This window comes from Eschrichtius robustus, chromosome 2, assembly GCF_028021215.1.
Source record: "Eschrichtius robustus isolate mEscRob2 chromosome 2, mEscRob2.pri, whole genome shotgun sequence".
NCBI lineage: Eukaryota > Metazoa > Chordata > Mammalia > Artiodactyla > Eschrichtiidae > Eschrichtius > Eschrichtius robustus.
In genome coordinates this window covers 145,280,597-145,307,415 of record NC_090825.1, presented here as the reverse complement: position 1 = coordinate 145,307,415, position 26,819 = coordinate 145,280,597, and the positions used below count along the sequence as shown (strand labels likewise).

At 42.6% G+C, this 26,819-nt stretch overlaps 1 protein-coding gene across 1 annotated transcript in view; it reads right to left on the bottom strand.

Moving 5' to 3' along the window:
• The window catches only part of DOCK2 (dedicator of cytokinesis 2), a 417,766-nt gene that overhangs the window by 260,687 nt on the left and 130,260 nt on the right, over positions 1–26,819 (bottom strand). Inside the window, exon 26 of the mRNA XM_068534609.1 lies at positions 5,412–5,560. Within this exon, the coding sequence (XP_068390710.1) occupies positions 5,412–5,560 (149 nt within the window). The remainder of the gene's footprint in view (positions 1–5,411; positions 5,561–26,819) is intronic.

Genomic DNA, 26,819 nt, shown 5'->3' with positions numbered 1-26,819 from the left:
TAGGAGCATACCCTCCTAGCACTCAGAGTGGAAGCCCCAAGGGAGAAATCAGTCTCTGCCATTGATTGGGACGAGTCATATTCATTCACTTATCCGTTCGTTCAACAGATAGGCATTGTGCGGGATGGGCAAGGGGAAGGGGAGAGCTGCAGGGCAGGGCAGGCTAGGGTAGGGCACTCGCAATTACACAGGCAGATGGGTCCACAGAGGGTGATAACCCAGGTGCTATGATAGAGCAGGCATAAGCTCTATGGGCCGCAAGAGAGGGGTGTGGAGGAGGAGGGTTAGAGAAAGCTTCCTGGAGAGAGTGACATTTCATCTGACTTCTGAATATTAGGTAGGATTTAGCTAGGCAAAGAGAGGAGGTGATGCATTCCGACAGTGCAAACAGCACACACAGCAGCCCAGAAGAGAGAGAGTGTGGCCCCTGAGGGATTGAAAGAATTTTAATGGAGCAGGAGATGGAGAGTAAAAGTGGAATTGGCAAGAGGGAAGGCTGAAAAGTGTAAGCTCTGTGAAGTTGGGGGAGGGAGGCTTGCTCTCTGAGCTTCTGTGCGCAAAGCCTGGCACGGGACACACACAGGAAAGTGTAACACAAAGCAATTAGTGCTGTGGTATCAGTCTGAACACACAGTTATGAACACAGAGAAGGAAGCCCTTAAACCTGCCTTGAGGTTGGCGGGGGCAGGAGGGGTGTGTGTGGAGAGGACACGCAAGTGAGATTTCAGAAAGGAACCATTACCTGAGCTGAACCTAAAAGGAGTTTAGGATTTTACTTGCATAAAAAGAACAGGAACTGGAAAGGACATTTCAAGCAAGAGAAAAAGCATGAGCAAAAGCCCTCTCTACCAGTGTCTAAGCTGATGAATAAAAATACCAGAAACCCCAAACTAATCATGACTAACAGAGGGCCTCGGTAAAACCCCTCAGGTTTAGTCAATGGGCTCAAAGGGGTTTTTTTTTTTTAAGCTGATTCTGTGCATTCTCTGCCTTCATGATGCAGACACAACCAACACCAACTTCTCTTCAGAGCCAGGAGTCATCTTTACCCACTCTGTGATTGCTAAGCAGGGTTCAACATGACGACTTCCCCGTCTGTGTCAGAGGAATGAAACATAAAAACAAAAAGCCTGCTTCAAGAGGGGGGAAAGCCAACTCCCTCCGGGTCTGGCGCAAAATTAAGTTTTATGAGTTACTTGGCAGCCAGCAAGGCACAGAACAAAGCCAGTGTGAAACTACCTTTCAAAGTAACCTAAGTTGACAATTAAACTTGCTCGGTGAGGGGGAGAAAAGGAGTTAATACAGGCAGAAGGCCTTTCATCCTTCACCTGAGCCTGTCCCTTTCCTATGTTAAGTACAACGCAAGCAAGCTGAGTGAGGGGATTTAACACCATCATTAAAAAAATATCAACATCCAGGCTTAGGTGGACATCCCTCCCTGAATCATATGCCACCCAGGGTTACAATGAATACGGTAATAACAGGAAAACATAGCTTCTACATGCCAGGCCTGCTGTGCTGGGCTGTAATTGCCCAAACAATGACAATCTATTGAAGACAAGCATTCTTTCCCAACCCCCAAACACACAATGCCCCCCAGAAGGAAGCCTGGCATACTGCATTGTAATTGCTAAATTTCTGCATGTGGTTCTGCCCCTGGGCAATGGTTCAGGTAGGTATAGTCCATTCTTGGGCTGGAGAGATGGACTATCCCATGGTGCCAAGAAAAAGTCAGTAAAAAATAGATGGCTATGTTGTTATCAACAGAGTGGATCCAAACAACCAGAAGAAAAATCCAGGACATTTACCCTGGGAGTCTTTTTTCTCCGAAATTTCCAGTTTTGAAGAGTTGGTGCCTGAAGAAACCAACAGCACACCTGATGGTTTGGATTTTCAAAGTCAGATCTTTGCACAGGCAATGTCCCCACTGCTGCATAAAAATGAATTGATGAGTACAAATGAATGTGTTTGAAGACTTTGCCGTTTTATGGTTTATTAAATGCCATATTGGAAGATGCAAAGTCTTATAGACTGGAAAGGGCTCTTCAATTAAGAAGGTAAAGAACTGAGGATGAGCCCAACTGTTCTTCCATTTCCAGTGAATACTGAAGATAAAAAAAAATTAGGTCACATTAGAGTAGTGGTTCTTAAAGTGTATCCCTGGACCAGCAGTATCCGTATCATCTGGGAACTTGTTAGAAAAATAAATGATCAGGGGACTTCCCTGGTGGTCCCCTGGGTAAGACTCTGCGCTCCCAATACAGGGGGCCCGGGTTAGATCTCTAGTCGGGGAACTAGGTCCCACACGCATGCCGCAACTAAGAGTCCTCATGCCACAACTAAGAGGCCCACATGCTGCAACTAAACATGCTGCAACGAAGATCCCACATGCCGCAGATAAGACCCGGTGTAGCCTAAACAAATAAATAAATAATTTTAAAAATATAAATAAATAAATAAATGATCAGGCCCCATCCTCCAAACCTAATGATCGGAAGGAAACCTGTTTTCACAGCTCCTCCAGGTCACTGGGATGTACTATCATGTTTAAGACCTTTTGCACTAGAACTGTGGTCCTCCACCCTGGCTGCCTATTATCATCACCTGGTGAACATGTTATTGCAATGCCCTGGCCAACCCCAGGCAACTACATCACAATAACTAGGACTGGAACTTTGCAACAGCTACTTTTAAAAAGGCTCCTCGGGTGATGTAATGTGTAGCCAGAGTTGAGAGCTGCCATATACTGGAATAAGAGAGATTTTAGATTAGATACTTTGCAACTTCTGATTTTTGGCTTAACTCAAAGTCATAGTGGTTACTGAGTGAATCTTCTTCGTGAAAGAAAAAGCTTTTGAGAAGAGGAGAGATTTCCATCTTCATGAGCTGGAGAAGTCAGATGTGAGGCTCACACACTGTACCAACACTGTACCAAACCCAACGGTAATAACAGTATTTAACAACTCATCAGCAAAGACAGTTGGTCATCCTGGGAAAGAGGCGGGCTAATCCCCACGTCCAGAAGTCACTATAAAAGCAGTGCGCTCAGAGGCAGTGAGGAGTGACACCACACCACCCACACGCCTCAAGTCCAGCTGCCACAAACCACCAAGGGGAGCCCAGAGCCTCCCACTTACTTCTTGGCTTTGAAGTCCCAAGTATTCAGGGTATGTGAGAGAGCAGCCTCTTCTCACCAGTGTCTGGTGTCACCCAATGTGCAAAATGATGACAACCTGCCAGCACAGAATTCTAGGGGGCCACTCCCATGGGACAGGCAGAGCCTAGCATCACTGCTTCACAAGTGAACTGTGTACTGGGGCCATCCCTCTACTCAAATCAGGAAATTGGCAGAACACATTATAAGTCTGTTCCTCAAACCGGGGTCCACTAGTGTCGTCCCAAGCATCTAGGATTTTTTTACCCATGAAAAGGGACGTGAGCACTACTGAAACGTAAGAAAAATTATAAATTCTTTTCAACAAGAAGAGGCAACATTCTTTGGGAAGTTTCTGGAGAAATAATAGGCCAACCATCATGTTTTTACACTGTGACAGTAAGATCAAACATTCCCTTAAATTTTTTTTAAAGATAGAATAACAAAGACTGGAACCAGTTCAATAGCTGGCTAGTGAACATGCTTATGAAAATAACAACATCATCATGACATTCTCACAGAGTGAATTTCAGATATCCAAGCTTTGGGGCGTTATACTCCCTCTCCCCCAAAAAAGGATGAGGATAGGAAAAAATGAGAGGGAAGACACCATGCTTTTGTATCCCCAATGCCTATGATTATGCAGACTTTGGAGTTGGACCAACCTGGGTTTCGATTTTCACCCTACAATTTATTTGCTGTTTGGCTTTGAACTTTTAAGTCTGTGAATTTCAGGTTTTCATCTATAAAATGGTAATGATAATCCTTAGCAGTGACCAGGGTGAGTAGAAAGAAGGCTTGGATTGCATTTAGCACAATGCCTAGAAAACAGCAAATTAAGTAGCAGTTGTGATCATTAACTATTCACTCTTGAACACCCAGCTGAAGCTTCACTTCTCTTGTGAAGGTTTCCTTGACAAAAATGCTTACACACACACACACACACACACACACACACACACACAGTCTTTGTAGTTCCAGTACTCCTGGTATGCATCTAGATTTTAGTCATTATATTATATTGCAATTGCTTATTTATATGTTTATAAGTATTTTCTTAAGAAAAAAGACACGCCTTTGTATACCCAATGCCTGGCACATACTTGGTACATCATATGTACAAATGAATGAATGAATGAACAAATGAAGCTAGCTATGTATCTCATTTACCTAGAAATGAGATAAGAAAACCTTAATTAGGATGGTAAGAGTGGAAAGGACAAGACAGGAGAGAGACATACAGGGAAATTGATAATAATGGTTGACTATTGGATATGAGCAGGAAAAAAAATATTGTTTTGCAGAGTTTTCTAATACAGTCAATCATAGACACCGTTCATCCAGAAAGCCCTTCTCTGAGGATTTTCTAGGGAAGAGAGGGGATGGAGAGAATGGTCACACAAATACTTAGAAAAGATTTATTGGTTGTTTGGGTCTACCCAGTCCTCTGAAACCAGCCCACATAAGGACAGATATTCCTGGACATTATGCAAGGACAAGGTAAGGCTGCAAAAGGAACCTGAGTCAAATCAAGAATGTTTATCTCTGTCTTCCAAGTCTCAAGAATTCTAGTCCTGTGTTTAATCACTGCCTCTCAGTCTTTACCATTATCACCACTCCATCTCCCTCATTATCTTCTGCAGACTCTGCCCTTTGGAAGCCCTCTACTTACTCCCACTGAGACTTTCCTTTTAGTCTCATTCCTACCTAATCTCTGAATGATGTCGACCAATATACATTGGCTTCACTGCCACAGCCATCTGTCTATCAACATCTAATACCTCAACCTATCTCAAGGGTCTAGGCATGAGCAATCTGCTCATCCAGAAAGAGTCTTAACCGTTTCACCACTGCAGGAGATAACTGGAGAAACAAAACCAAGGAAAATCAGCCAAGAAAGCAGGTAAGTGGGGTTTTCTTGGCTATGTAGACATAGGAAAACTCTCCTACCCTCATCCCTGGAAACCAGGGCTTTAGTAAATGGACAGGCAATCTAAAAAGTCTGCAATATGTCCATACCTACACCCTGAGAAAGCCTGTCCAACAAGAATTATGGTGACAAAATGCTACACGCTTAACTCTAGTCCCCAAGCCGTCTTTCACAGCCAGGGAATTAGTCACTGGAAAAGCAGGCCCATTGAGAAAGCCACTGACTTTTATCTTTAGACTTCGACTGCTATTCATCAGCATCAATATTTTAGAACTTAACTCAGCCCTAGTCTGAGTCCAGGACGTCTACATCATCACGAAGACTCACCGCATCCTGACAGCTGAGGACCTCCAAAATGCTGTTGAGTAATTCGACACAGTACTTCTTCTCCTGGACCTGGTGCTGCATCTCATCCTTCTGCTCCAGCAGCTCCTTCAGTTCCTTGGTGATGACAGGAAGCAAAATGTCCCGGCATTCTGGAATGAAGGCAGTTCAGAGGCGTCTGAGCTTCCTCGTTTGTTAGCTTCTTTCATTTTTTAGATAACATTTCATTAAATAAATAATTCATGAATATATTCTTCTTGTAAAAAATGTAAATATTAAAAATTAGGTTAAGGGACTTCCCTGGTGGCGCAGTGGTTAAGAATCCGCCTGCCAGTGCAGGGGACGCGGGGTTCGAGCCCTGGTCCGGGAAGATCCCACATGCCGCGGAGCAACTAAGCCCGTGCGCCACAGCTACTGAGCCTGCGCTCTAGAGCCCGCGAGCTACAACTACTGAGCCCACGTGCCACAACTGCTGAAGCCTGCACGCCTAGAGCCCGTGCTCCGCAACGAGAGGCCACCGCAATGAGACGCCCGCGCACCACAACGAAGAGTAGCGCCCACTCACTGCCACTAGAGAAAAGCTCACACACAGCAACGAAGACCCAATGCAGCCAAAAATAAATAAATAAAATAAATAAAGTTTTTTAAAAATTAGGGTAAGATTTCCTTAGAACATTATTCACAATTCTGGCCCCTCCCACAACCCCTACTCCCCAGAGGCAACCAACCAGTTACTCTATTCTATATAGATGTATGTGTATATGCATATAAAAATGTATGTATGTGTGTTTGTATACCAGTATAAAATATGTAGTATCATTTTGATTTGGCTTTTCATTTAAGTAAAACATATCGCACTGTGATGATCATCTTTCAAGGTCTTCTTATATGTTTTACATATGTATGTTGTCAGTACAAAAAAATTCAGTGTCATTTTGGTTTTGTTGCCTTTTTATAAAAGGGGACTATACTGCACATATTGTTCTGTACCTTGATTGTTTTCATTCACCAATATTTTTTGGAGTACCTTCTATGCTGTTACATATAAGGATCAACGTTAATTATGTATAGCGGTTTTATAGTATTCTCTATTATGGACCTATTTGTTCATTTAGTCATACCCCTATTGATGGACATTTTTCACTGGCATAAACAGTACAAAAATGAACAACTTTCCACTTGCACCCTTGTACACCACGACTTTCATTTTAAATAAATTAAAACCTTTGCAAAGATGGGTAACTCTCTTGGCTTTGCTGTCTCAGGAAATACCTGGAAGGTTCTGAAATCCTACACAGCATTCTTTCTATATTTCTATTAAAAATGGCAAACCTTGAGAGATCAAAAAAATCCCCCCAAATTTCAAGTCATCGCTACCGAGATGCTTCTACAGCTGAAATGTGAATCATATATGCCAATTTTATTTTAGTTCAATACAACAAGTAGGTGCTGAACATCTTTGATGTGGAAGGCACTGTATTTCTGGAAGTACAGAGATAATATATGGTTCTCACCCACGAGATACTTAAAATACGACAGAGGTGATCAGCAACAAAACAAAGGGCAGTGGCAGAAGACAGAATAAGATACCGGTGGGAAGAATCAGACATCAGCTCTTGTTCTGTCAGCCCAGCATCTATACCTGCTCTGGCACAGCACCCTGGTTTCACCCTGGTGAGTCACCCCGCTATGGGATATAAACCTAGGGATACTGTCATAAGGCTCCCTGCCCTCCTCTGGACCGGGTTGGGTACCTGACCCTAATTAGGATAACCTCTTGATCTGAACCTTGAGGGAACTTTAATAACAGTTATTGCTGACATTGCTAACATATTGAGCGCTTACACTGTGCCAGGCACTGTTTGAAGTTTCTTGCATGGATTACTTCAATCTTCCCAATGACTCTAGGAGGTAGATACTGTTATTTCTCCCATTTTGCTGATGAGGAAACAGAGGGACATGCCCAAGTATACAGAGCTAGTAAGTGGTGGATCCAGTCTGACTGCAGAGCCTGTGTTCATCATCACTAGACAAAGGGTATTATCTTTCTTGGAGCTCATCTGTCTGCACAGAAGTGCCCTGGGGAGGCTTGCTGCTTCCTCTCCCAGGGCTATTCTGAATCTCCCCTCTCTGAAGACTGGTTCCCCAGCTTTTCCTCTGATTCTTGAATTGCTCCCTATCATCCAAATACATTTATTTTTGGTTAAATTTATCAGGCTAGGTTTATGTCGCTCACAACCAAAGAATTCAGACTCGTAGAGTCATAAAATGCCATGAGGGCTTCAGAAGAGAGAAATGATCTATGGTTGGAAGGTTCATAGAAGACTTTATAGGCTCTGATAGAACTGTGTCCCCTCTCTCAGAGCACTAATGTCAGTTTGTAATTAAATTCTAATTAGTATAATTAATGTCCATTCATCCAACCAAAGTGTAAGCTTCATGACAGCCAGACTAAATCTCAGGTGCCCAACACAGTACCTGGATCATAGTAGCTACTCAGTAGCTACTATCTTGATGGAATGAATGGAAGAGGTGTCATTTGAGATGGTCACTGATGAGTAAATAATATTGCCATCGGGAGAGTGGGGATTTAGAGAACAGAGAGCGATTTAGCGTTCATGGACCAAGATGTGGAAACGTATACAACGGTGGAATATTGCTCAGCCATAAAAAAAAGAATGAAATAATGCCATTTGTAGCAACATAGATGCAACTAGAGATTATCATACTAAGTGAAGTTAAGTCAGAAAGAGAAAGACAAATACCACATGTGGAATCTAAAATATGGCACAAATGAACCTAACTATGAAACAGAAACAGACTCACAGACATGGAGAACAGACTTGTGGTTGCCAAGGGGGAGGGGGCTGGGGGAGGAATGGGATGGGAGTTTGGGATTAGCAGAGGCAAACAATTATACATAGGATGGATAAACAACAAGGTCCTACTCTACAGCACAGGAAACTATATTCAATATCCCGTGATACACCATAATAGAAAAGAATATATTAAAAACAGAATGTATATATGTGTATAGCTGAGTCACTCTGCTGTACAGCAGAAATTAACACAACACTGTAATTCAACTATACTTCAATAAAAAAATAAAATTAAAAAAATTTTTAATAAAAATAAAAATAGAGTACATGGACCTGGGTAAGTAGAATAGTCTCTTGGAAGCAGAATAACAGGAGATAACATTGAAAAGGAAAATTCTTAAATGCAATGGGTGGTGTAAGATTATAGTTCTATGGAAACAGAAAATAACAGGCAACAAAAATTTTGATTCAGCTTTGCTTAATGTTATAGATGGAATCATGGGCCACAGGTTAATGGTACTTTGGACGCAAGAAATGGTTGGCCTAAGGACTTTTGAGAATACAAGGTGCTGAGTTAGCCATTACCCTTTGTTTAGAGAGATAAGAAAAAAGACTGGATAATGTTTACATACCAGTTACCATAACATTTAAGTTAAATCTATACTTAGTCCATATCTTGTCACCATAAAGTGGAAATTTTGTCCAGGTCTGTTTACTAAAAGGGGTAAAGAAATTTCCTGCAACGTTCATGCAGAAGTTTGTTTTAAAAGTTATCTTCTAAAAGATGTTAACTTGTAACTTTGAAACTTTTTGTTTGTTAGAGGAAACTGTATGTGTAAGAATGCTTGTTGTAGGAAAAACTAGGTGAGTTCATTTGAAGTTGTAAACTCTTTGTCTTTGGGAGATGAATGACCTCACCAACTTCATGAAACTTAACTCCCTTCACTGATGTTGTCATAATTAAACCCCATCAGAAGATAAGAACTGTGCATTCACTTAAGTTGGGTAAGAACTGTAAAGTCTTCCTCTCTGAAGAGTTAATTTTACTAGTAAAATAAAAAAGATTCTAATAAAGGAAATTTAAAACACAACAAAAATCTTGTTCTTCCATAGTTCTCTGGGCAAAGGGAGTCTTCAAAAGATGTTTTTTTAAGGTGATTCATGTCATTGCAGCATGTAGGGCAGCTGGAGGAAGAAAAGACCAAAGAGCAGACAGAGACCAGTGTATATGCCACTGCAGTAGTCCAGGAGATGGCAAATGAGAATAAAAGTGCTGGGTTCTACCCCGCCTAGACTCCCAGCCTCTGATACAACATTCTTGTTCTCTGTTGAAGCTAAAGATTTGATAAAACCTTAAAGAAAGTTGGTCTTGAGTTTAAAGCATAATAAGACAATGCTTTAAAGCCTAGAACAATAGGCTTTTGTGTCCAAGATTAAAAATCATTTAAAACCTCTCCATCTGTAAATGGGATCACTAGGACCTGCAGAAAGGAGGTTTGTAAAGGTAGACAAAGGGTTAATCTACTGAGGCAGTTAATTAACTCATTCATTCATGTAGTCAGTCAGTCTACTACATTTATTGAAGGCTCCCTAAGTGCCAGTCACTATTCTGGGATGGGAGGGAATGTAACCAGGGGTTGCGTGCCCATCACAGCAGCAGAGTCAACAGAGATAAGAGGCAGACTTAAGTAGACAAGAAAAACCCTGGTGTCTCTACGTCCTAGGAGTGGCAACCTGTCAGTGGACATATAACAGAGCTATAGAATAGTAAAGGTCAGGTGTTTCCTAAAAAGCTCATTCTGTTGGTATTCTAGTTGAGATACTTCAGTCAGATCTTATTACAAAGACATGGGTGCAAGGGAAAAGGCCCATTGGAAGATTTTAAATATTAATGAAGATCTCCTTGAGAAGTCACCAGACTTTACATTCTACTTAAAATTGAGCTAAATTAGTAGATTCTCATGGAAAAGTCTAATAGTGAGTTCTCCATCCCTAGAAATATTTAAGCAGTAGGTAGCTGTCTCTGGGCAGGGATAATGAAGAGGTGTTCAAAGTATCAGATGAAGGGTTAAACGGAATGATTATTAAATCCCCATCCAAAACTCTATGATCCATAAAACAGAGGCCCAAAGGAAGTGGCAGGAGGAAGGATGTATTTGCTAGGTGGAAAGGCAGTGGACATGTCTGCATTGTTTACAGACCACTGAGGTCGTGGGAGCTACAGACCAGGCCTCAGCAGAAGCCGTGGTTTATCCATCTGAAAGTCACCGACTTTACAGATGATCAAAACCAGCATCCCTATAAGACGAGGGCTCTTCGTGCTGAGAGTCAGCAAGATTTGAGCTGAGGAAGCCATTAATAACGTAGCCTGTTTTTCAGAAAGTACTTTGTCTTCTCGTTAACCATGATTTCTCAGAAACGTCTGGCTCCTCTGTTCTGAGGTGAAATAATTTTTCTCATCTGTAATTGGAGCTGTGAAATTACATTAGTCTGTAAAGCTTCAGGAAGCAGCATTTCTAAATTGTGGCTTGATTGTCAAGCAAACAAACAGAAACGGTTAAAAGATAGATATTGCAGAGCCTTAAATCAATCTTTATAGGTAGAGGCAATGAGCGTGAGAGACCTGCAAACACAGCCTGGGTAACTGAGCCCCACAAAGCCTGGAGATCGGCCAACAGGTGATGACAAGTCCAAACTGTAATTCAGACCAGGCACTTAGGAATCCGCAGAGCTACTCAACTCTGTATTTTCATAGAAAGGAGTTTTCTTTTGTCAAAGTGACTTGCAGAGAGAAAAATGCAGTGTTTCTGGGCTCTGGATTCTTCCTTTTCAGAGAAAGTTTTATCCTATGGCAGAAGATGCCACTGCCTGAATTCACAGCTCTCTTGAAGTGTGATATGCTTTTGCAATAATTTCACGACTCAGGGATACTTCAAATAAGATGGTCCTTTTCGTCACCTCCTTCTCCCCAGTATCAGCTCCATGGAAAGATCAAAATGGAGCCTTTGTCCACTTTGGAAAACCACCTTGAGGTGCATCAGGCCACAAATATATCTGTGATCACAGCCACAACTGCAGCCCCAGAGGAAAACACTCTTTAAGAACTACATCTGAACTTGCTGTCTTCCCCACAAACCTGCTCCTTCTTTGCTCACTCTGAGCGAAGACACCCCCAGGCACACAGTCAGCCAAGCAGATTTGATTTCTCCCTCTCTCTATCCCCAACATCTTCTCCATCAGGAAGTCAAATCCATCTCACCCCCAAGCCAACTTCCTGCATCCTCTGTTCCAAGTTTCCCAAACTGATCTCCCACTTCCAATCTCAGCAGCAGGAAATTTCCCAAAACTCAAACCTGACCACGGGACTTCCCTCCTTGAAGTGCTTCAGTAGTCTCCCAGGGGTGAGTTTTACCGCTGCTCTGGCATAGCTGAAGGCCCTTAGTGGGCAGGCCCTTCCTTACCTCTCCACCCTCCACCTCCTGCATCACTCCAAGATAGCCTCTCCTCTCCTGCTTCTGAGTTTTTGCATGTTATTTTCTTTGCCCAGAATGTACTTATCCCACCCATCTTCACCTGACTAACTCCTCCTTGCCTCCTAGGTCTTACCTTAGTTGCCAAATCCCCTAGGACAATGTTCCTGACACCCCAACTCTGACTTGGGTGACCCTGTTCTGTGCTCCTGTAGCATCCAGACTAGACTTTCATCTTCCCATTTCTCACATTACATGTCTATCATCTGTGTAACAGGAAGAGCAGTAAGATTCTCATTAACATCCCAGAAATGAAGCTGAGGTCCAAAGTTGAGGACAAAAGGTGTAACTGCTCCACTTTCTAAATCCAAACCGTCTCCAGTAGTTGGTGTACACCGTCATCCCCCATGGTTTTTTGAGAGGTACCAGTTCAGTACCAGTCCTACAGTAATCTGCAGGCACCTCATCCCAGAACTGAGGGAGGGTCTGCAGAGGACTCTGGATACAAAGCAATGCCCATAGAAAGAAGGCATTGCCTCTCCTCCCTGAAGCTGAGGTGAAGGGAGGTAGAGCCAAAAGAATCACTCGTGAAACATATGAAGACGAGACTGGCACCTTATGGCCCCACTAGGGAAATGTTTGCTAATCTTCCATCCCAGGTACATCCTGGCTCCACCAGCAGAATGGAGACACTTGAGAACATTTGGGAATCCCTCTCTTACTGTGGGGAGAAAGGTTAAACACACAAGGTGTGTGTGTCAGGGCCTCAGTCACGTCCTCAGTGTGGTTACCCCATTTCTAAGCCTGCCTGTGGCAGCCTTTGCTTGGAATTTCACTCCACTCACAGCCAGCCCCTTACGTTACCACCAGCATGGGTTAATGGACTCTTCAATCCTGTTCGATTTTTCACAGGCTTTAAAGTGAAACTCGTTCTGCTTTGGTCAAGTTCCTATTGACTGAAAGGCGAATTCAGCTCAGCGCAACCCTCCTGGAGGAGAGCGAGGAACTTGTGATGGCCAAGGCTTGCCCTGCTCTCCCACACTGCCCACCCCCAGCCTTTTGGCAAGCAGGGAAGACCCCTAATTGAAACCCAACATTCTCCCCAGGCAAAGCTGAGCAGGGCCAGCCCTGCTCTGCTCGGCTGCTTTCCTTCTGTTTGGTAGGGGGAGCATCTGCAGATGTCAGAGGCCACTTGGTTCCATCAGCTAGCCACGAAGGAGGACCGCCACACACAGCTCTAATCTGATAGCAGTGTGTTCTCACAACCGCCTTCCTCCAGCCAGCGTCTCATGAAGGAACGTAATTCCACCCACTGGGAAATCAGTAACTACCCACAAACTTCGTACTCCAGATCAGGTTACAAGCCTTTTACAACCCTACCACCATTGTCCTCCCCCCCACCCCGCGCGCATTCTTCAGCAGCTCCTCGTGATTCACTCTCCTTACCTTCCCAGAAACATGCCTAAGTACAATGTCAGAATCACCCCTCACTCCCCCTCCAGCCTGCCTCAGCCATGACGTACATCTCCACTTTATGAACCTTGAGGGCCAAAATATGTCTTCCCAGCTCAACAAACATAGCCTATTTAGAGATTTCAGGACTCAGCAACTGCAGACTTTCTCTTCAGGTATCTTACAGGGGTGAAAATATAATTAGGCAGTAAATCCTAAAGAAGAAACATACGTTCAGAACTTTATACTAGATACCCACTTAAAGTCCAAACCAAGCTATTGCTTTTGCCATATATCCTTTATATTTAACATAAAGCATGATATTGCACTAAATCTATAAGCGAACCCCTGTAACAAGTTAGTGTTTACCATTCAGAAGCATAGTGATGGCAGGAAGAGTAGACTGATGTGTAATTCTTAGAATTTACACAATGATGTGAGTATGTTTATGTCCAAAAATGTCACACTGGTTATAATTTGTAAGCTCTGATAGTCTATATGCATATATTTACATCCTTAAGCATATATAGACATAATTATTGTAACAGGCACTATTCTCATGGATATCCTCTTCTAGCGGGATATCAGAAACAATTTAAGGAGATAATAATTGTCTTAGGTTGGATTCTCCGGAAGCAAACTCTGAGATGAGGTTTGGGTGAAGGTGTATTAAATAAGGAGGTATTCCAGAAAACACTGGAAGGGGAGTAGGGAAGTGGGACCATGAAGGGAAGGAGGCCAGGTAGGCTGCAAGTCTCACAGAAGGGGAGCTCTGGGGACAGTGTGGGCCACAGGGGTGAAGCAGCTGGAGTATTTAGACCTTGGGGATGGGTGGTCCCGGGCACTTCAGGTGCTCTCAGTGTCCAGACGAAGCAGGCCCTGCTGCCTGAGGGCAGCCAGAGAAGGCAGGGGCTGGCTATTGGGAGAGACAGTCCTCCTGGAGCTCTTGTACACAAAAATGATCATGATTACAGGAGACATGGGAAGAGCCCTGAGAGTTGATGCTATTACAACAAATGCCAATAGCTGCCAGCAAGACAATTAACTGGGTAACCTGAGAAAGACAGTCTGGAGATGCAGGGAAGACTGTTCCATGTGGGGCAGTTAAGAAGGCTTCTGAGATGGACAACTTGAGCTGAGACCTGAGGGTGAGAAGGGAACAGCCTAGAAAGATCTCAGGGAAGACCATTCCAAGCAGAAGAAACAGCATGTGAAGGCCCTGGGGTAGAAATCTGCTTAACATGTTGGAGGAATCACGTGGAAATAAGTGTGGCCAGATTATAGGAAATGGGAAGCATAATGTGAGAGTTTGGCTGGGGCCAGGTCTCATCAGGCCCTGTGGCCCATGGTAAGGAGTTTGATTACTGGGTGGAGATAAACATGTTTTATTTCTGTATTTTTAATAGAGGGTAGGGGGTGGGCCTAGAGAGGAAGGTAGGAGAAGACTGAGGAGGCTTTTCATAGAGGGGAGAAAGAAGTCTAATGGTTACTGAGCCCTTACTCTCTACCAGGAAGTCTCTCTTTGAAGAAGTTTATCCTTGTACCTATTTTATGGATAAGGAAACTAAAACTCAAGAGAGATTCAATAACTTGCCTAAGATCACACAGCTAGTAAGTGGCAGAGCTGGGATTTAAACATAGAAAATGTGATCTCAGAGCCCATTTTCACATCTACTAAACTACCCTGCCTCCTTACTATAACAGTGAAGGGGAAAGAAGATGAAAACTTGATTAGTTTGTAGCAGGAGAGACAAAGGAAAATGGACAGACCTGGGTTACGGTTCAGAGGCAGAATCGAACTTGCTGATGGGTTTAAATGTACTATATAGATGTGTAAGCATATGCATTTTGAATGTTGGAAAGAATAATAGACTCATTTTAGGGCTTATCAAATTAGGATCTAATCATGAAGCCCATTTCATTGCCTCAACTAGCAAGTAATGAAAAGACTCCCATCAACATTTCTCTGATAGCATGAAGTGGCTGCAGAGATGGCCCATTATCACACCTTCTGGAAGCTCTTAGGGTATAATCAGTGTGTCCTGACAGGTGCTTCCACTTTCGGTTACCCCTTTGCACTTTCCAAGATCACTTACACTGCCACTGTGACCAACCTCCTCCCTAACCAGCACACTCATTAAACCACAATCTAGCTCCATAGAAAGTGCTTTTAGGAATATAAAGGTGCAGATATGGCCAACTGAGTAGTGACCCAAAATTTGATTTGTTCCCTAATTCTTAGAATGATTACAGTCACGATGCCACACCAGAGGAGTGTAGCTCAGCCTTAGAAGACTGTCTCATCTATCTCCTAACCCTGGCTAATGGAAGGAGAAGCAAATGAAAAGCTTGGGGTTGAACCAACTGGCCTCTACACTGGATAATCCGGGCAGTCTTTAAAGGAGGATTCTCATCAAAGCAATGCGCTCCATTTCAAATTCATGCAAGAGGAGAAATGAGTCAAGGTAGCTTTTTGACTGGCAGGAGTTGGGTCTTACTTACATCCTTTGCCCCCATTTTATTCCAATTCAGTGACATCTGAAATTCAAATCCATTTATAAGCACTTAGGATACCTATTATAACAGTAAGTACCACCCACACCCCTCCAGAGCATATCATCCTTGACCCACTGCCTCTCTTCTGTACCATGCTACACAGATCCTTTAATCCCTTCACCCCACCCCCTGTCTCCTCTGGAGACTCACATGATTCCCTGGCTCCATGAATTTCAATCTTTACTTAACCAGTCTTTCTGAGCTAATCTGTGGTCACATATTCAAATAGGGTTTTCTCAGCAGTAGGAGTCATATTTTAATAAAGGGTAGAAACCATTTGTCTAGAAATCCATTGAGAATGCAAGGGAGTGGGAGAGTGGAATACCAAGTATGAGAGCTAGGTAACATATGTTGAACTCCTGCTGGGTTCCGGGCACCATGTTGGGAAACTACTAAACCCTTACCAAAATCTGTTCTGTATATGGCATTGTTCCCATTTTACAGATGAGAAAATAGGATCTCTAAGCAGCTTGCCCAGGGTAGGGTCAGTTAGCTAGTGTGACTCCAACAGAGGCAAGATTTCAAGGTAGACTCCAATGCCAGCACTGTTCCAACCTCACTCCCAGGCTCATGAGTACAAACAATTATTCCCAACTTTGAGATTCTGCAAACTGAAGGCAGCCACCCTTTGAATTTGTTAGCTCCCTTAAGCTAGCCTTAAGTAGGGATTCCAAGACCCTGGCTGCTTGGTTTGTTTAATGGTTGGTTGTTTTGTAGGTTTTAGTGACGGTTACAGTACCAGGGGAATAAAACAAACAACAAATCGCAATCCTAGAATCACAGATTTAAATAATAATGAACATTCATCAACTCGGTGATTTAGTCATCAGTTTAGTCACTCACTTCTTTCATTTTTTAAAATTCAACCAACCATTTATTCAACTCCAATTGGTTGAATAACCTGAGCTTACCCGTCTCACTGCAGTTGGCTAGCAGATAGCAATCATGACCTTCAAACCTCTCACTCCCTGTTTCCCAGAAGACAGTGAGAGCCTGGGGTGAGATACCTAATCTCCATCAAGTCATGTCTCCTGCAGCTCATAGCACAATGTCTGTCACACGGTACGATCCTAGCAAGTGTTAGATGAATGAACGAGTCTTTGCTGATTTCAGAGAGAGAGAGCCCTGTCTGCCTACACTGAGGGCAACTCTCAGAATCACAAACCTATTTAGTGTTGGGTTATTTCACTATTCATTATCCTGTGCTGTCCTTGAAGAAATCAGATGGCAGTAGCCAGGGGCTGGAAGAAGGGTGTTCGGGAGGAGAACTGCATGTGTGTTTCACCTTCACCACTTCCCCTGAGCAGCCGTTCTTGTAACATCTTTCCATCCTTGGCTTCATCTGATCCCAAAGGCAGTTATGGAGAAGTGGGCAGAACTCTGGATTGAGGGTCCAGAGACCTAGGTCTGAATCCCCGACTCACTACTGCCAGGATGCGTGATGTCAAATACGTCATTTTACCTCTCTTCCTCCAAAAACAAGGATTAAAATGCCCGTAAGAGGATCCAAATAAAGCATACAAATTCAGTTGTAGTTATAGGCGTACCTCAGAGATATTGCAGGTTCGGTTTCAGACCACCACAATAAAGTGAAATACCACAATAAAACAAGTCGCATAAATTTTTTTGGTTTCCCAGTGCATATAAAAGTTATGTTTACACTATATTGTAGTCTATTAAGTGTGCAATAGCATTATGTCTAAAAAAAATACATACCTTCATTTTTAAATGCTTTATTGGTAAAAAAAAAAAAAAAAATGCTAATCGCCATCTGACAACACAAGGTTGCCATAAACCTTCAATTTGTAAAAAAAAAACAAAAGTGGTATCTGTGAAGTGCAATAAAATTGGATGTGCCTGTATTAAGTGTAATGACGCATGGGGATCTGATGCTACACCTAAGAAAAAGCAGAGCACATCGAAACTCCAGTAGCTGACACGTACACTTGACGAAACACCTTGGTCCAGGCGTACTGGAATAAGATGGAGTAGAAGCTGTTATATGCATCATTCAAACCAAGTGTCCTTTGTCTGAAATACCAAACTCCAGAGAACTGAGTTCCGAGAGGAGGGAATAAACTGAAATGATTGGGATATATGCCTCAGATTTTCATGCTCCCTTTTGTATGTGGAGAGACTAAAAGAAGGCTCAGGCAAGCGTTCTCTGAACTTCCTTGTACATTTCTGCTTGCAACTTAGAATAATAATGCCACTTACTGGCAATCCTCAAGCTGCACGTGAACAATCCTGTATCCCTGTCATCACAAAACTTACACATACCAAAAAGAACAAAAACCAACAGCAATGTATTGGATCAATATGAGCAGCCAGCATTCCATTTCTGAGAAAAGCACACACTAAAAGCCTCTTGTTTGCATTTTAAGGCCACCAGAGGGGCCCTTCGTTTCAGAGAATTAAATGAGAAAATTCTCCTGGATTCAAGCATTAGCAAAATGGAATGGTTGTGTAATTGTTTCCAATCATCATCTGATTCTCTCCTTCCCTCACCTTCCCCATAACAGCTTCAGAGGAGAGGAAACTGGGGTCCCTCTCACAGCCCCACACATTTAAAATCTAGTGTTGTTTATTACAAAGGGAGAACAGACAAGTGTAATAGCTTTCAAACAAGCTGAAGAATTGGAAGCAAACTCCAAAGAGGAAGGAAAAACCATTGCTATGCCCCCCCTCCTTTGCTATGCCTTTTATTTGATCCTGCCCAAATAAAAATGAAAATGGGAAGAATTTCTCCTTCTGGCCTGTTTTTCTTTTCTAGAAGCACTCAGCTAAGAAGGTAGAGAAGAGAGACAGCCGTCAGGGGGCAGGGGGTTTTTCCTGCTTCATTTCTCCATTCATGCGACAGAACCAACATGAGCCCTCCCCTGGAAGACCCAAAGCAAAAGAGTGATTTGAGAAATGAATCACCCACTGAGGCCCAAAATTTAAATGAGAGGATCAAAGAGATCCTGTTTCGATTCTGAAGCCAATGAAGAGGAAATCGGGAAAGTGTGAGAAGGGAGAAAGTAAAGAGAATAAATGTCAGTCAACAACATGTAATGAGCTTTCTGTACAAAGGGAGGACAATACATGGTCCTTACCCTTGGGGCAGTCCAAGTGTAATAAAGAAAAGAACCAGGGCCTCCCTGTGGCGCAGTGGTTGAGAATCTGCCTGCCAATGCAGGGGACACGGGTTCGAGCCCTGGTCTGGGGGGATCCTACATGCCGCGGAGTGGCTGGGCCTGCGTGCCACAACTGCTGAGCCTGCGCGTCTGGAGCCTGTGCTCCGCAACAACAGAGGCCGCGATAGTGAGAGGCCCGCGCACCGCGATGAAGAGTGGCCCCCGCTCGCCGCAACTAGAGAAAGCCCTCTCACAGAAACGAAGACCCAACACAGCCATAAATAAATAAATAAATAAATTTATAAAAAAAAAAAAGAGAAGAACCAGTCAATTGACGGGAACAGTATAAAAACATACGATGAAACACATTGTGTTCCCACTATGTTCAGTCCCTGCCGATGAATCTCAAATTGCACTCCTATGAAACTGACATTAATATTTTATTTTAGGCATGACTTGTTGATATATTTATTTTTAGTTATATATATTCCTTCCTACGCGCTACCTTAGTCCAAAAAGATGCAAAAAGGAGATGACACACCAAAGTAAAAGGTAACATAAGGGCTTCAACTGCCCACAAAATGTAGCTCCTCACTTGTGTGATAAACTGTCCGGACAATGAAGGAGATCATCCAAGTTCTAGAGTGTGTGGATCACTGAAGTAGAAGAGAGCCAATTCCTTAAGAGAAACACAGTTTTTTCTGGCACTAAATTCTTTAAGAGATTTTTTTGTATTTTGAGTTTTAATGTTAATGTTCTACATTAAGTTTAGTAGTGATTAGCTGCTTTTGATACCAAGTTGTGGAATTTTAGCTCTAAAAAGAACCTGAGAAAAGCTAATGGTTTTCATTCATTTGACTGCGTTATGTGCTCACATAAAACATGAAAACAGTAAATGGAGGAGGGCTCATGACGTGTGCTTGTCCTTACATGGCATCTTCATTTATTTTTCATCTGGACAAATATCTATGGAGTGCCTAGCAAATGCCAAGCACAGGGGTGTATAGGACCAGGACATAAGTGGTAAAGACTGAGAGAAGTGACCAGACTCAAGGCATATGTGGGAAAGATTCAAAGGCCTTAGTGATTTATTGAAAGTGAAAAATAAGGCACAAGAAGATCTGAAGGCTAACTCCAAATGACTGGCAGAAAAATAATGGAAGAAGAGAAAGTTTTCATGAACCGAATGAATACAATTTTGGAAATGTTGAGTTTGAGTACCTGTAAGACATTCAAATGAAGATGTCAAAGGGACGAAGGTCTGAAAATGATTTCATATAAATGGGCAAGCATGAATTCAACTATATGAAAGTTACATGGTACATGGCCTCCTCCCATAAAGAATTTATAATAAACAGTCACAGTGCATTTCGCAGAGAGCAGTTTATTAAAGCTTATCTGGTGATGATCATGAAGACCACAATGAAATGAAAAGAAAGGAAAAGGAGTGGAAAGAAGATACAGAAGCAAGGAAGAGGAGAAGGAAAAGCAGCGGGGGTCTGAACAGGGACTGACTGGGGATATATGAACACAGGAAGTTGGGACAAGGGAGCTTAGAGGGGCTTGGCAACATGAGAGGTTTTCGCTTGAAACTTTTAGCTCATCACAAAGACAAGGTTTAGGCAGAGTACAAAGATGGGTAAGCAGCCCAAACTGCCCAGGTGATCTAACCAGTATGTTTGTCAATACTGCCACTTTACCAAGTAAGGCCAATTGAATAGGAACTGGAAAGCAGGGTTTGCAGGGACCAACAGCCAACGACTATTTCTAGAGTATCTACAATGCACCTGGCTGTTGAAACTGGGATGGAAATGTAGCTACAACCTGGTCCTTTCCCTCAAGGGCTCTCCCGCTAGAGCATCATGCACAGCCTACTGGTCCAAGATAAGGCAAAGGGATAGACCGGACTGTGAAGAGCAGGAATGGAAAGAACTGTCAGACATGAAGGAGGCTCCATTCCCGTTCTTCTGACGCGCTTAGTAAGTACCAGGCCCCTCGATAAGGCGGCGCTCAGGGCGGATGCTAAGAGCAGGAACCTCAGTTACTGTCTGTGTGACCCTGGACAAGTCACTTCATCTCTCTAAATCTCTGTGTCTTTGTCTGTAAAGTGGAGATAATAAGAGCACCTCCCTTCACAAGACTGTGAGAATGAAATAAGAATATGTGAGGCACTTAGAGCAGCACACCTGGCCCACGGTAAGCGCCATGAAAATGGAAGCTATTATTATCATATTTTTAAAAATATCCGTATGTAACTTTCTGGGTAATGGAAATATGCTATATCTTGACATGGGTGGTGGTTGCCCGGGTGTCTACAAATGTAAAAAAAAAAATCACTGAGCTGTACACTTCAGATTTGTACATTTCACTGTATGTCAGTTATACCAAAATTTAAAATATACATTGCTATCAGGTAGGTATTATTATTGTCCCCGTTTGACAGGCGTGCACAGTGAGGCTTGAGGAAGTTAAGCAAATTGCGTGAGATCCTGCACGAGGTCTCACTCTCAGGCATTCAAACTCCAGAGCCTGAGCTCTCAAAGATTGGGCTTGCGTTCCTGTGTTGGCCGAGCGTTGGTCCTCTATAGGGCTCAAGGAGCAGTTACCCAAAGATGCTGTCCCCAACTCTACATGGAGAATCTCCTGCATGAAGAAAGAGCAGCTCTTCCTTCCTCTCTCCCGTTCTTTACCCCACCTTCCACACTCTTCTCACCTCAGCTCAGTTCCATTGCCTTATTAACTATTAAAACAAAAATCCCTGCCAAGTCACAAGCTGGCTGGTGATGAAGTGCACACATGCCAGCAGGGGAACACCCAGCAGAAGACTGGCAGTGATTAAGGACTGAAGGGAACACACCCGAGCTCTCCAAATTCCTCTGGAGCATAAGATGTCCCACTAGGAAATGACGGGCACCCACTCTAAGTCTGCAGCTCTTGCCAAGACAAAGCATCAGGCAGGGAAGAGTGAGTGATCATAATTTATGAGGTGCCGTAGAAATCAATTTTGTAGGTCTCCTCCATTAGCAGTGTGTCTGGACTAACTTTAATATGCAACTGATCGTGTTAATCTTTGATACTAGAAAAGAACGTACCATCATTAACCTTCCTAGCCCTGAATTTAGCAATGCAGTCTTTTTTTTTTTTTTTTTTTAATTTATTTTTGGCTGTGCTGGGTCTTCGTTGCTGTGCATGGGCTTTCCCTAGTTGCGGTGAGTGGGGGCCACTCTTCGCTGCGGTGCACGGGCCCCTCATTGCGGCAGCTTCTCTTGTTGCAGAGCACAGGCTCCAGGTGCACAGGCCTCAGTAGTTGTGGCACACGAGCTCAGCTGCTCCGTGGCATGTGGGATCCTCCTGGACCAGGGCTCGAACCCGCGTCCCCTGCAATGGCAGGTGTTCTCAACCACTGAGCCACCAGGGAAGCCGTACAATGCAGTCTTTTTATTAGCCCTAATAGAAGTAGCATTCTTTCTTGCCATCTCAGTACCCTACCTACCTGTATGCAGCTCTACCAGGCACTCTGTAAAATCTCTGCTGATTCAGAAGCCCGTTTCTCAAACATCTGACTCTAACTGTCCATAAGTCACCAGAAGTTGACTCTGCCTTCCTTTTTTTCTTTTTTTTTCAGATTCCTCTCAATGAGAATAAATTCTCTGCTGAAGGAGCATTCCACAAAAAGCATATAATGGCCAGTAGAAGGAGGCCCACCACAGTATGCGGGGACACGAATGAGTTCTGTGTGATATTTATGAAGGCTAGCTCATGCCAGGCTAGCAGTGATTGGTCTTCAGAACCCCAGCATCTCTGGGTAACTAAATTATAGAAGCAGGAACTTTTGCTTCAGGGAACAGGGGAAAAAATCAGGCAATATTGGAAGATTAGCTGTTAAAGACAATGGGAAAATCACCCAAATAGTATAATCTAGTACACCTTTTTCTCCATGTATTCACTTCATATAGGCAAATTATAGGTAAAAGAAAGTTACCTATGCCCCCATCTGATGAATAACTTTAATATTCTTATTCCATTCATCCCATACATTCTAACCTTTAAAATGTGATAACAGGGGGAAAATCTTTGATAAATTGCATTTTGCCACTTTTTCTTTCATTCACACCCTCTCACTGAACAGCAAGGTAATCAGAAATTAAAGAACTTTTTAGAAGGGGAAAACAAGGTAAGAATGAGGTCTAAAATAGAATTTTAAAATAGAGCCTAAGTCCCTGAAAAATAAAACCAGTTTCTGTTCTCAACAAATGCAATAGCATGCAGTTTATAATTTAAAATACACACAAAAATACATACATACTGAAACAAAATTGACTACCGACCCAACTTCTTGGATTGTAGGAAAGTTACCAATAATGAGACCTTCAATATAGCTCTGGTATATGGGTAGTTTTTATGTTCTCCTTTTTGATCTAATAATTGTTTTTCTGGCTGCTACACAAAAAATACATGACATGAATAAGAAGGAAACTGGGATTCAGCCACATCTATCCTCAAAAGGCTTAGGGCATTCTAAAGGGCAGAATTAGATATTTTCCAAGCCTTAGTTAACCATTATTTTTGACAATGTGAAACCTACCCTGTACTCCTCAAAATTTACAGCCTACACTATTGTTCACTTAATACTTTTTCATAAAGGAGATTCATTCTAATCTGCTTACATTTATTTTAAAAGAAAATTTTGCTATTTCAAATGGAAAACCACTGTTGCTTCCCACAGATGGAAGGTAAGGCAACAATCAATACCAGGAAAACAAAACACTTATATTAAATTCTAAGAGGCACTTAAACCCGAGGTCTGTTCTTTTTGCGCTATCAAAGGAGATGAGCAGGGAAAGATTAAAGACAAAATAGCAAAAGGTATACAATCCTTGACATAATGAGAAAGATTGAAAGGGACTTGAGAGAGAACGAATGATCTGCTTCTGTCATATAGTACTTTAACTGTGCATAGCTAAAATTATCCTTCATGCCAAGGAAAAGAATTTTGCATGTGGTGGTGCATATCACACTTTGAGAAACACAAGTAAAAAGAAAGAAACCAAAATCGGGATCCCTGGCTTCCCATCTCTGCAACTAACCCATGGTGTGACCTTGAGCAGGTCATGTCCACTCTTTGGACCAGTTTCCTCAACTGTAAAATGAGGAGGTTGTGGATTAGGCAATCTCTCCAAGGAGCCGCTCAACTCTATGTGTCTGTGTTTTGTGAAACCTTTAAACATGTTCCAGAATATTTCTTCATCATCTAAAATATGTGGTTGTTAATTGCATTTATCCTATTATCTGAAACTCTTACCAGAAAGAAATAGCAAAGATTTGAAAAGATCAGCTACTTTGGGGCAAAAGAGCCTTTTGAAGCTGTTGCGTTGAAAAAAAATCGATAAAATCGACTGCAGTCCAAGCACAACAGAAGCTGACTCTCCAGGATATATACCCGTGCATCCCTCAGCTTTAGAAGCCAGTGGGCAAAGCACTGCCTTTAAATTGGCCTTACAGACCATCACCTAATCATTTGCCTAGGTCAAGTGGTAGTGTATGCCAAGTGAGTAAAAAAGGGTGCTGATTCAAAATACCAGCTTTATTAATGGTAGGCTGAGAGGGGAAGAAACAGATCAGTAGTTAAAAACTAGCTAAGTAACTGGAAGCTTGCTCACTAGCAAGATCTGGTGTAGTTAAGCAAGTTTTTCTCCATCTGTAAAAGAATGACTGTAACCTACTTTATAAGGTTTCCATAAGAAATTATACAAAGTTTAACTATTATCATAATTATGGTAGTACATATGTTTATCCCCTTTCTCACAGTTTTTCTCCTGTCCTTATATTCTGGAAAAATCAATTTAAGCAACATTTTATTTTTAATGACGTACTCTGGCTCCAACTCTGAGAAGATAATAGTGAAAATGAATATAATAATTATAAATGAATAATTTATGAAAATAATAATTATACTTACATTAAGTTTAAGCTACCATTTAGAGAACATTATCTACCATCCAGGAACTGCGCTAAGCATTATTTCATTTAATATTCACATCAATCCAATTACTATCCCCATTTTACAGATAAAGAAACCGAGAACCAAAGAAGTGATGTGACTTTTCCAAAGTCACTGATGGATACAACTCAGAGTTTATGAAATCTCACAGTGTCTCTCCAGATCTCAACAAGCGAGAGTGAGGAGATCATCCAAGAAGTCTTTTTTATACATTTGGGGCCAAAGTCAAATCATAAAAAAAAATCAGAGATTACCAAAATCTAGTTTAATAAATTGAGAAAGGTTGAATATTCACAATTCTGAAGGGCTCTCGTGTTTCTTATGTTTTTTTAAAATAAATTTTTAGATGTAATAAACAATAAGAAAGACTTGAACATCATCTAGCTCTCTCCTCTGAAGTCCCATGGCACTTGGCTTATACCTCTACTATAGAAAATTCATCCTGCATTTTAACAAGGAGTGCCTCATTTTGCAAATGAAGGCAAGCTCCTTGAGGATATCACCATATTTTTGCCAACTTTATATTTTCTAAATGGCTAGTCAATGCTTTGTTTATAGCAGAGGATCATAAACATTTGTTGAATTGGAAAAACTGTTCTAAACATTACCTCTCTTTGTTAAAGAGGTGGCCCCATCTATCCTGTATGGAATTTGAGATGTCAGAGGGACAAAGATATGGGTATCGAGGTGAAAGCAAAGACACGGACTAAAGATTAAGGTTGGCGGTTGTAAGCATCAAGATGGCACTGAGCCCCCGAGTGGATGAACTCCCCTAGGCAAGAGCGGGCAGAGCAAAACCGGAATACAGCTTAGAACTGGAGCCCCAAGAGTGGTTGCTGAATGAACTGAATTCGCTCCAAGGCAATCCTCCTCCTCTCTCTGGGACCCTCATTCCTGGCCCTCAGGCATGGAAAGAAGCACGTGGAGCATTGCAGCCCTGTAACATGCACTCTGAGGATGTCCCCATTTCCCAAGACCAACCAGGAGAAAGAAACGGAGGGCTCCCCAGCGTTCTCCCCCAGGTTGGCAAGAGAGGGAGAAAGGAGTAGCTGATCAGAGTTAGGCATGGGAAGTTAAATGGTGTAAGAAGCCTGGCCACAAGGAAGGAGCCTGGAGGCCAGAGTTGCTCCCTCCCATGCGACAAGAGCAAGAAAACCATCTCTCCTGCTCCACTCCACAAACCTCAGGGTCTGTCTCTTGATGTGTATGGTCCAGATTTCCTGGTGAACAAGGAAGAGGGAACAACACATCTCACTCTCAGAGAACTATTTTATCCTTTAACTGTTGAACCAGAGTACAAACCATTTTGCTGTTTGCAGACTGGTCCCACCGACTATCAAGATTTACAACTCGCTGTAGGCCTCTGAAACAGCACAGATTTTCCTGAGAGGTAACTGGGACCTGCTTTCTCAACATAGGCCTCAAACAAACAGCAGAGCACTGCAGTGAACCTCTTGCTACCGGGACTGTAACTGATTTTTAAACCTGCAGCTGTAACCAGAGGGGAGCCCAGAATCCCCATAAACCAAACCAAAGCAAGCAAAGCATCTCACTGCACACTTAGGTTCTGGCCAATCAGGGACATTGGCAGGGGCAAACCTGATGAAAAGCAGTTTTTCAGACCCACAGAAATATTTGCATGGAGAGAAAAACCCAGTAGAGCAAGTGGGGCTCTGTTGTCCTAACTGCTGCCCCCTCTCCAAGGGCTCAGAAGACTGGTGGAGTCCCAGGTGCCCCCCGCCAGGAAACACAGAGCCAGTTCGGACAAACCTCTCAATGACGTGCCATGGATTCACAATGGCCTGTGTGGACAATGCATCGCCCAGGATACATCTGAACACAAGGAGTCCTTCCATATCTTTCATGTCAGACTGACACCAGTGCCCTCAAAACCCCAGAATAACTAAGTGCTTTTCAAGCAGTGTTAAAGTTGAAATTGCTGCCTCTTTTTCTATGCTGTTCTAGCAATACAGACTCGCCGACTATCAGAGATGAAC